General features: G+C 39.2%; 1 protein-coding gene across 1 annotated transcript; it reads right to left on the minus strand.

The window, feature by feature from the left end:
- Positions 1 to 133: 133 nt before the first annotated feature.
- Positions 134 to 6201, minus strand: LOC102196741 (protein BTG3). Its single transcript, XM_005741246.1, has 6 exons — positions 6131 to 6201; positions 5625 to 5730; positions 3389 to 3566; positions 3152 to 3289; positions 2628 to 2973; positions 134 to 1353 (listed from the first exon to the last, which is right to left on the minus strand). The coding sequence occupies exons 3-6, from the start codon at positions 3559 to 3561 to the stop codon at positions 1156 to 1158; spliced, it is 855 nt and encodes a 284-aa protein (XP_005741303.1). The 5' UTR covers positions 3562 to 3566; positions 5625 to 5730; positions 6131 to 6201; the 3' UTR covers positions 134 to 1155.
- Between the last annotated feature and the right edge of the window lie 5156 nt (positions 6202 to 11357).

Consider the following 11357-nt stretch of genomic DNA (forward strand, 5'->3'; position numbering starts at 1 on the left):
AGTACTTCCGCTAACCAGATCCTGCTGTTCCGCTGACGGCAGTGAGAGTTCTGCCCGAGGATACACTTTATACAGGTGATTTCCCAGCCAAGTGAATAAAAAAAGAAGAAACACAAACAGGATTTAAACGCAACAGCAAAGACTTTACTGAAAAGTACGATTCATGTCAGAACAATGATTTCAGAAAAAACTGCATGGATTAATCTTCTGCGATAAAACAAGCGGCTCAAGCAAGAACTAAGAACAAAATCAATCAATGCGTAAGCGTGAAATGTAAATAAATAAAAAATGAAAAGTAACAATTCATGGTTTATAAAGCTGTAGCAGGACCTCATAGCAAGCAATGAACAATAAAAAAGTCACGACTTTGTAAGCAAGCCCATTTCAAATTAGAAAACAAACAAACAAGAAAAAGACAGTGACACAAGCGTTCTGTATATTACAGCAGAGAGCGTTTAAGCTATTAAATAAACATGTTCACGTTTGGAAAAGTGAAGTTTCTAAATTAAAACCAAAGTTTGAAATATATATATAAAACTGACTGTATGTGACTTGACTGCCATCCATTGGTGGCTGAATAAATTACAACAAATATACGATTATAAAGTGCTCATCGGATGTGGTAATATTTACAAGCAGCTTAGTAAAAAAATAGCCTCTTCTACTTAATAGACAGATATTGTCACTATTGCTACAGTAGTTTAAAAACCCTGAATCACATTTCACAGTGATTAACTGTGACTTTTACACCCTGCAAAGATTTACAGATGGTAAAAAAAATTTTTAAAGACATATTTTTGGCATTAAACATATTGCTGAGAATTCCTGAGTTCAACTTCAAGCACCCAGTGACTGATGTTGTTCTTGTTGAGTACAGTTCATCAATACAAAAGCAGCAGTGCAAACACAACAGATTCAAAGAGCAGTTTTCACTTGAGCTGTGGGGTATCCCTGTGCAGAGTAATAGCCGTCGTTGACAAAGAAAAATGAAGAAACAAAAGAGGGGTTTTTTTTCAGATTATGAAAGGAATAATTAAACTGTACAGCTAAACCTTTTGGTCCAAGTAGATCTCTACTCAGGCCTGACATCAGACGGCTCAGCTTATAATGCTTATAATGCCCCCAAACTTGCCCTCCCCATAGTTCACAATTGGTCTACTCCTTCCCTGCTCGCCATGGCTGCAGGGGAGCCTGAGGGATGATGAACTGCGGAAAGGTCCGCGGCACAACGTAGTATCCAACGACCTGCTGGGCTGGAGGTGGTGGCACAGTGCTGATGAAAACTGGAGCATGCTTCTTGAACTGAGGCCACACTGGTGTAGGGTGGTAGATGACCTGAAGGTTAGGAGGCACCTGAACAGAGACAAAGATTGGATTGAGTGAAATCTGAAAGGATGGTAACAGACACATTTTTTCCATATGTGATGAATCCTTTCTAAAGCACACAACAACAAAACATAACACTGTAATAATATAGCAGCAGCTAACATCAACAACAACTTGCAAATGAAACTAAAAATAGCTGTTCATGTATCTTACTTGTGTAAAGGAAGAAATTGCAAAAAGTGTGAGTCAGTTAATCCAAAAGAAATAAAGCCAGTTTCTTATAACAACAACAAATCCAATGAATCACAACACTGGACCTATACGGTCGCTAACAACAAGGCCATAAATCCTTAAAACTGGATAACGTATAATTCACAGATAACTCACGCTTATTTCATAGAGAAATGTTCAGCTGCATAGGTTATTGAAGCCATTAATTCTATATAATAAGTGAATTAACTAAGAGGGAAAAAAATCTTGCATTCAGTAGCTCAGTTGCCCAGATTTATAGTCACGCAATGCTAAGGCAGTGATCTAACTGTGTGAATTGACAACCAGATTTCCAGCACAACAACTTAAGACATCTGCTACACCACAACAAAGGCAGGCTAGGATTAGCTTTTATGTAGACAAGAGTCCTTAAAGCTCATTCAAACCTCATTCAACTCTCAGAGGTCGTTCCATTATTGGAAATCATCATCAACAAGACCTCATGAATGGCCAGCCAAAAAAATTTACAAAAGGTATGGAAAGAGGTTTCCTGAGTTTTTCCTTCCCACTGTCACCAAGTGCTTGCTTAAAGAGGGGTCATCTAATTGTTGGGGTTTTCTCTTTATTATTGTAGGTGTTTGCCTTGAGATGATCAACAGATGTTGATCACTGCTGCTGATGAAGCGCTATATAAAACTGAATTGAACTGATATGTGATGAGAATCTGTAAGTGTATATTTGTGGCAGCTGGATGCTGCATGTGGGTTTTTCTGACTAGGCTACTGTACTCAGGTTCATTGTAACAAAGAAGTCATTACTTGTAGCACTATTGTTAATTAGTGTGCAGGGCTCGCAAAATCTATCTCAGCCCCGTCCGTCTGGCTATATGATACCCCGTCGGGCTAGCGATTTTGCGAGCCCTGGTGTGCTTTCTTTTACTAACATAAGCACAGGTTTGGCCACATAGATAACTGCTCTAAGAAGCATTGTGGTAAATAAATGACCAACAGATTGTTAAAAGAAAAGAAAAGAAAAGAAAACAAAACAAAAAGAAAACAAAACAAAAAGAAAAGAAAGCAAGAAAAACGTACCATATTTCTTGGGTATTTGACCCTGTTTGATCCATCTTCGTGTGGCTTTCGAATCCTGGGCACCATGGTTATTTTGCAGCTTTCATCATCCATCTTTCCCTTCTCAGCAACCTGCCCTTCTTTTTCTTTTTCTCCCTGCACATCCCCATCTTTCGCCTCCTCCTCCGTGTCACTCGATGAAGCTGAACCACAATCCGAAGATGTGGCAGAGTGGTAATCTGAAGTCTCCTGGCTTAGTGAGTCCAGCGAGGACACATCCAGGTCATCCTTCACACACCCTTCATTCTCCTCTTTCTCCTCTTTGTCGAAAGAAGCAACTTTAAAGGGACTGTTGTTCTCTTTGGATCTGTGAAGAAGGGAGTAAATGATTTTTAAGTCATGCCATCCATTTTCCAGCCTGTGACTTCCTACAAGTTTGCACTTGTTGTTTCACATATTGCATCACAACTGTCACTCGTTCAGAACAGAACAGACTGAGAAATGGCTGCGTCTTTGTCTGCCTCTGCAGGCACCCGGTGACTCACCTTGCAGACACCTCCAGTGGATCAATCCACAGAGTCATCTCAGATGGAAATCCCAGGCTGGTGGGCATGATGTTAGTCTCTTTGCAGGCTTGCAACACCACTTCATCACAGGGTATGCTTCTGTTTATGCGAATGCATCTGTGAAAAGTTCAGGAATTAAAAGTTAGGTGCCTTCTTTCTTTGCAGGAAAAAGTCACTCACTGACCACTGTGTAAATGTTTAAACAGCGATGATTACCTAAATGCTTGGCCTTTGCTGGGACAGTCGGGGTACCAGTGATCCTTGTATTTTTCACATAGAAGTCTTTGAAGATTTTCTGCAAACAACTCTGCTTTGGCACCATCTAAGTTACCACGTGTCACAGCCATTCGTTTGAGGAAGTCCACCCCGGCCTTGATCTCTTGCTTCATTGTGACTGTAGACAAAGAAAGAAGGAAGAAAACCACACAATTTATCCATGTGATTCTGTGCATGTGTTTTGCTATGATTTCAGTGAGGTGTGGAAGACCGTGAACTTCAGTTATCACACTTCCCTGTGCAGTTTTCCCTGAAGTGTATATTTATTTTTCTTTGCCTTCAGGGGAGTGTTGAGCATGGGTGAGATGTCCTGAGTGAATTTTACATATATTGCCATGCTCTGTGCCAACAAAAAGATAAAGTTTGTACACGGGCAAATCAGATGCAAACTATAAATGCCAGGTTGACATCCAAGTAATTTGACTATGCAAATTCATTGAGGTCATTGTGCTGTTTATTTTCTGATAGCATGTCTGTTTTGGGTTGAATGTCAGTGTCAACTTGATCAGAGAGAGAAAAAATGTGCTTAATTGGGCCAAGGCTTTGGCCAACTGCAGACAAACCAGCTGACAGTGCTAACATCTTCCTGTTATCCCTGACAAGAAAGTCCATCCTTGAACTTTTGAGTTGCAAACTGTACTTTGTTATTGTGGCTTGCGACGTGCCACTCTTACTTCAGTCTGGGTAATGTGTTGTCACAGAAAACAATCATTTTCTCTACTATATGGAGCCACAGCCTTCCCTTAAGGGTAGCCGTGATCCTGTGACACAAGCAGCAACTTTAAATCCCTAACAAATGTTTTGCTGTAGCATGAACTATGAGAGCATCGATGTGTTATCCCCCTCAGACACCATTTCGGACTTCCAGTTTATAATTTGTCCGTGAGGTAAACAGGGGTAGGCTAGAATCTGCAATGAAGAGTCAATATGGTTTGGGTGACAAGTGCTAAGAGACATTAAAGCCATTAAAAACAGCACAATATCTTAAGAATTGCTTCAACGATTGTGGTACATGCGACCGCAACAGTTATTTAAACCACACATCTGCAGAATTGAATATAAATATTGTTTTCTGTTTTCTTTTTTATAGCAGGCCTACACCTTCATTTTTAGACACTTGAACCAGTGATTTTAGTTACTGTCGAACAAAGAGTAAGAAATGCCTGTAAAAACGCTTTGATTTATTTATAAAAGGTTGTTTTAAAACTGATGTTCTTATTTTAAATCCCTGGTTTATCTTGAACTTTTGTTCTTAATGAAGCCCTTAAATTGGATGATTAACAAAATGTAACAGCATGTTACTGAAGACAGATGGTCTTACACACGTTCATTTGGAGTTATACAGATGGATGATTTACGTTTTGAAGGAACTTAAACGCATCACTGGGGGTGTTTGTTTTCTCTATAATCACAAGTTAGGTGAGCTCGAAAATGAGGTAGCTTCTCAGTCTACACACCATGTTTACTGTGCTCGTTTAAAGGCGAGCGGCTGTCATTATACGCAAACCTCTGATACAGGTTTGTTTGGAACAACTTGACCTATTTTCAGGCACAGGCTTGTTCCAGCTGCTTATACTGCGGTCTTTAATGTTTAACTACGAGGGCAAAACTCTGTTAAAATGTCGCCCTGAAAAGGAAAGATTAGTTGAGCCATTTTTAGGAGCGGTTTCGTCGATATTCCCCCCGCGCCTGCAGATGAGGACACGGCGCAAAGCGTGTTCACGTGCTTGTGGACCGTTGGGATACAAAATAAAAAAGCCAGACAAAGAATATAAGAAAAATGTATAACGTATATCCTCCAGCCAGCTGTGATGAAGGGAACGTCACACTACTTAGTGGAAATAACGCGCTTGAGTTTTCAGGCGGTGCGGAAACCCCCAAATGGAAATTCAGAAAGTTTGTGACGAGAAACGTACAGCTGTATGCAGCTCACCCAAACAACGTATTAATTAACAATTAATAAACAATGTATTTTGGATGGGGGGTATTTCCGGAGATGAGATTAGATAACTAAATAAATAAATAAATAAATAAAATGTTTAAAAAACATTAATAAAATACAATCAAATAAAATTTACAACAACAAACAGACGTAACACAGCCGACAAAACTTCCACACATTACACAACTAAACGCGATAAAAATTAAAGTTAGAAGTACAGAAGTGAGTACTCACATTTTAACGTAGTTATTGTCGGTGCCCTCCTGCTGTATTTGTCTGCCCCTCGGTACTGATGCGCTGGAACTCTCGTGGCGGCACGTTCCTTCCTTGTTCTCTTCGGCTGAAAAGCAACAGAGACGTAGGATTACCGTCAGCGTGACTCACTTCCTTCGCTGTGTGTAGTGAGCAAGCGGTGACTAGTGCCCGCCAGGCCCAAATATGGAATACCGGAGTAAACAGCTGATGAGCGTGAAAGAGAGCGAAATCCCTCACTCTGCTGCTTTTCTAGGCGGAAGAGGGTGTGGGTGGGGGGATACCTAATAGTGTCCTCACCTCTTAAAGGTGTGGTTTCACCCAAACTGTGAAGCGCTTAGCAACTATGTGCTATACAAACAAACCCAGGATTGTAATTAACTGTACCCCACAGCTACACACATGTCACATAGGGAATGCGTTCCTATGAATCATATATCATTATGAAGTTACGTTTTAATGGATTTACATGCTTGACTGTTACATACCTGAAGCTTCACTAGCAGCAGACTTAATTAACTGTTCGTTGGCTAATTATTACCATATAACCGATTCTAACGGCGGGCTGCATTGCTATGGTGACAATTTGCATAAGTAGTACAGTACTCCCCCACGCCTACGCCTACCACCTCTCTCACGCTCTCTGTTGAAGTCTCGGGAAACTGGAACTGAAGGCCGTGCTACATTTGAAAATAACTTAATTAGTACAATGATAAGCTTATATAAGGTGAGATGAACTTGACGAGTAAATTTGAAAATTACCTTAATAACCCAAGACCCAGTCACGGGTAAACGGGTCGCTTAAGACTGTTAAAGTGTTGTTGCTGTTAGATGCTGATTTATCTTGTAAATTTGTAGAAATTTTAAGTCTGTGTTAAATTTAACTTACAGTTTAATGCCAACGAGGGGTAAAGGCTTGTGATTTTGGAGAGATTATTGTGGCTTTACATCTGAGATTTTTATATAATACAATTTTTATATATGTCACGGTCAAGTTTTACTGCTATTGAAATCCTGGACAAACCTGGACAAGAGGGCCGCAGTTTGTAACAAATATAAACACAAATTAAGTTGGAATACATGCAGCAATTACCCTGGCCAAGATAACTACTTACAATGGACTGAGACACCCCCATAATGACCAGTTCTGCCAATTTCAGGTGCTTACGGAAAGTGACATACCCATATAACATATAGAACCAAATATAAAGACGCGCATGTCTGAATGTGGCTTAGACTAAAAAGTCCGACAAAGTGTGAACGATAACGCAAATAAATGACTAAAGATTTACAGGAACAGAGAAGAAGTATTGGTCTCTATTGGTCTCGTGCTAGACAGTAACCAGGGTTGCTGAGACGAATCTAAAAAACCTGTCCACGGTTCACACGGACATGAAATGAGGACATTTTCAAAAGATAACCAAATGAAAGATACCAATTAAAAGTGTTTATCAGAACTAACGATGGAAATCAAATTTTACTTACAATAGGGAGCAGAGATTCCTTCTGTTTGAGGTGAGTGCTGTTTGTCAGTGTTCCTCGAAGTTACTTGGCCGGTATCCTACAACTATTTAAGCGCTCAAGAGGTTTATTTGCATAACTGTTACATACCAAATAAACTAGAATGGATGGGTGGTGCTATTGTGCTGAACTCACTTTCACTTAAGTCAAACGTGGATTTTTTTTTAATGGTCATTTACAGACTAAAATTGTGGGATGTTAACTTTTTCAACTTTTAACTAAAAAAAAAATCAATAAAATATTAGACTCACTGGTCTGAAGCAATTGTTGACCGATCTAAAAAATGTTTATGCCCAAAATGCTGACTTTAAGTAATTTGATCACATGATGATTTTCTGTGTAAATTTGGTACATAAGTACATTAGATTTAATGTAATTGATCAAATGAAATGTATTTGAATCTTATATGTTCATTTTATACCAAACAGTTTCTTTAGTTCTTACACTTTAATTAAAAATTATTGCCTCGAGTCTATGAGGGCCAAAAATCGTTGTTCTTTTTTATTTTATTTTATTTTATTTTATTTTATTTTATTTTATTTTATTTTATTTTATTTTATGTTTACATTTCTTTATTATTATTATTATTTTTAATTTTCCTTAAAGGAACCCTGAGGCGAGAGATCTATACTAGAAGTTTATTTACAGTATTTTTAGGGTGAAGTTGTCAGTAAACTCCTGCAAGCCTGGTTGTTTAATAAGCAGCATCTATAAAGTGCATGGATTCACTGAACAGAGACAGATAGATGCTAATTAGTGCTAAGGGAGGCACAAATCTTAAACAAAAATCAAAGTTTTAAGACTGATCTGGAGAAAAAATCTGGAGTTTCTGTCTCCCAAACCCAAAACTGGGAGTTGGTTTAGTGCATGTGTGTGCATGTTTGGGGCGATCGTGGCTCAAGAGTTGGGAGTTCGCCTTGTAATCGGAAGGTTGCCGGTTCGAGCCCCGGCTTGGACAGTCTCGGTCATTGTGTCCTTGGGCAAGACACTTCACCCGTTGCCTACTGGTGGTGGTCAGAGGGCCTAGTGGCGCCAGTGTCCGGCAGCCTCGCCTCTGTCAGTGCACCCCAGGGTGGCTGTGGCTACAATGTAGCTTGCCATCACCCGTGTGTGAATGTGAATGGGTGGATGACCGGATATGTAAAGCGCTTTGGGGTCCTTAGGAACTAGTAAAGTGCTATATAAATACAGGCCATTTATGTGTGTGTGTGTGTGTGTGTGTATGTGTGTGTAGGAGGGGGTCTTCATGAATTTTATATAGTGAAGCCATTCAAACAAACAGCCTTCAGGTTTATTTAGGTCATTAGAACAGCCCATTCTAACAGCTTAAGGCTGGAAGGACTTCAGTGTATAAAATTCATGAAGACCCCCTGCTACACACAAACACACACACACACACACCTCAGTCATAGCATTTCTAGCTGCCAATAATAATAACAGTTATCTCTTGAATTTGTTTCAGTTCTAAAAGCTAATGGGAGGTCTCAGGTATTTAGCCTTTAATGGGACAGTTGTCTTTAGAAATTGTCGTCTTGAGAGTCGTTGACCCACCCTGTCATCACTAGGGGTCACAAAGCCAGTCAAAAGGTGGGGTAGCATGAACCCAGGTGTGAATTATCCATGAGACGATTCACCACCCTGCCATCACTAAAGTCAATTCAATGTGTGAATGGGGGTTATGAAACACATAGAAAGAGATGTCAGAATTGTTTTATAGGTGGCTGGTATTTGGTGTTGTAGACTATTAGCTTCAATTAGTTCAAGTGGATATATAGTTAGGTCCATAATTCCTAAGACAAAGACAAAATTTATTTTTGCCTCTGCCCACCATCACAGAGGATTTTAAATCAGCTGTTGAACATGTGATCGAAGTGCAGATTTTCAGCTTTGATTCAACGGATTTTATTGAGAAGCAGTTTCATGGAAGCAGCCATATTAATGAAAAGTGATGAATTTGTATTTTATAGAATTTCACTGTAAGTTTAAATATGAAGCCCAAAGTGATGCCATTCAAGGTGAAGGAGGCTAAAAAAAAGGCTAAAAATCCTGAATAAAATTACCATAGAGACAGCAAAAACTTTAGGAGTGGTCAAAATTACAAAAAAAGAAGGCATGACCTGGTCATCTCAAAAACACCAAATGGCCGAAAGCTCACAAATGACAGAATGATTTCCAACATCTAATCGAGTTGAGAACTCAAGGAGGTTGAATTTATTTGTTGAATTTAAACGAAGTATTACAGCAAAGTGCAAATCACTGGTTACACTTAAGAACAAGAAGATTTTTGCAGGTAAACATCAGAACATATCAGAAAAACATATTTGAAGACATTAAATCAAGACTAACTTGAGAAGAATGAAGTACGCAGAAAGAATCAAGTCATTATCCAAAGGATACCACATCATTTGGCAAACATGGTGGATGCAATTTTAACAATGTTGTTGATAGAAGTAGCAGGATGAAATGTGACGTGTACAAGGTAATAGTCGCTGATCATACGCTGTCAAATGCAACAAAAATGACCAGATAGAGCTTCAGAGTGGAAATATCTAATAACCCAAAGCATACTGCAAAAGCAACACAAGAGGGGTTTTGTTAGGGAATGAAACTGAATATTCATGAATGGCTAAATCTTTGATTTGATCTCAACTCAACAGAACATGTTTTTCAGTTATTAAATAGAAATCTGAGTGCAGATAAACAAGCATCAACTGAAGTTAAAGGCTTAGCAGAATATCTCAAGGTAGGAAACAGTATTTGATGTCCATGAGTTCTAAACGTCAGGCAATCACTGATTGCAAAGGATTTTCATTCAAGTGATAAAACAATATTTACATTTATATTGATGTTAGTTTGTCCAAATATGTTTGAGCCTCTGAGAATAAAGGACTATGAATAAAAATGACTAAAGACTTAAATCCAAAGTCCTGAACTAATTTTTCTTACTTAACCCGTTCAATTAAAGCAGAAAATCAGTACTTCAACTACATTTTAACTGAAGCATACAGAGGCAAAACTACAAACATTGTCACTTTGTCTAACAAATTATGAACTGTAGATGGACTCTTTTACTCCTTTCTCAAACCACCTACCTTCTCTGTCCATGTGTCCCTTCTCCTTTAACCCATAGCCTATCAACTGGGGTCGGTGCAAACCCCACAAGTATATTTTTTTGTCATAAACTTCAAGGAGCTTTTTAAAATTCCAATTTAAATGTCTTTGTTCCTAATCATGTCACAATATTGTTTTCTAGTTCTGCTTTGATTAGTACTAGCATTAATCAAAAAAGAAAAAAAAATCAGGTTCCATCCATGTAGCATTGATAAATTGAACTATTTATTCAGTTGAAGTTTACTATGGGTCCTAAAAGGAGGCACTGAAAGTATATTTAAAGGGCTGTGGTAGTTGGGGAGAGTCCTGTGAAGTGATGACCAATAAGGGGGATGTCTAGACCTGTTGTATTATGAATGGTCAAGGTGGTGAAATGGGAACATGGGTGAAAAGTACTGGGTGGAGGTTGGGAGTCTTTTGGCCCTTTAGTCTGTTCACTAGATGTGTATTGTTACTTGTGGAGTGGGGATTTAGGCTTGCCTGCTTGAGACCTTTCCAGACATGAGCGGAAGTCGTTTCCCGAGAACTGGTGTCACTCCTTTGAGCAGGCCTAAAGATAACGACAGGATTAAACTGGACTGGCTGTACTTTGAAACTCCCTGTGTGTCCCCACTTCACAACACTTTCTCCGTTCCCAGTCTCTGCCTAACCAGCTTAGCTGTGAACCAGTGCTTATTAATATTATAACTGATCCTTGTGTGTCATGGTATAGAGCTTTCCAAACAGAATCTGATATATGATGTCATACCATGACTCTTGGTAGCATTTCTGAAAACCTCTCAGTCAGTGCACTCTGTGCATTGCAGTTCAACCTCCCTGTTTCTGTCTGAGTGTGTTACTGGGTCTTAAGCTCAGGACCACCACAAAGTAATAGCTTCATTAGAAGTTAAATACCCTGGATCAGTTTTCAGAACTGAAGAAGTCTTTTGGATATGGGATGAAGCATCTTCAAGAACCAGCTGCCTTCAGTTAAAGCATTCAAGACTCTTAAGATGACTATTTTATCAACAGTGTTAGTTGGCCTAGATAAGGCCTCAATTGTACTCCATTGTAGGCACGGACACAGACAGCAGGAGATCCAGG

The sequence above is a fragment of the Pundamilia nyererei genome, unplaced genomic scaffold (assembly GCF_000239375.1).
Source record: "Pundamilia nyererei isolate P.nyererei 1_Seehausen unplaced genomic scaffold, PunNye1.0 scaffold00109, whole genome shotgun sequence".
Taxonomy (NCBI): Eukaryota; Metazoa; Chordata; class Actinopteri; order Cichliformes; family Cichlidae; genus Pundamilia; species Pundamilia nyererei.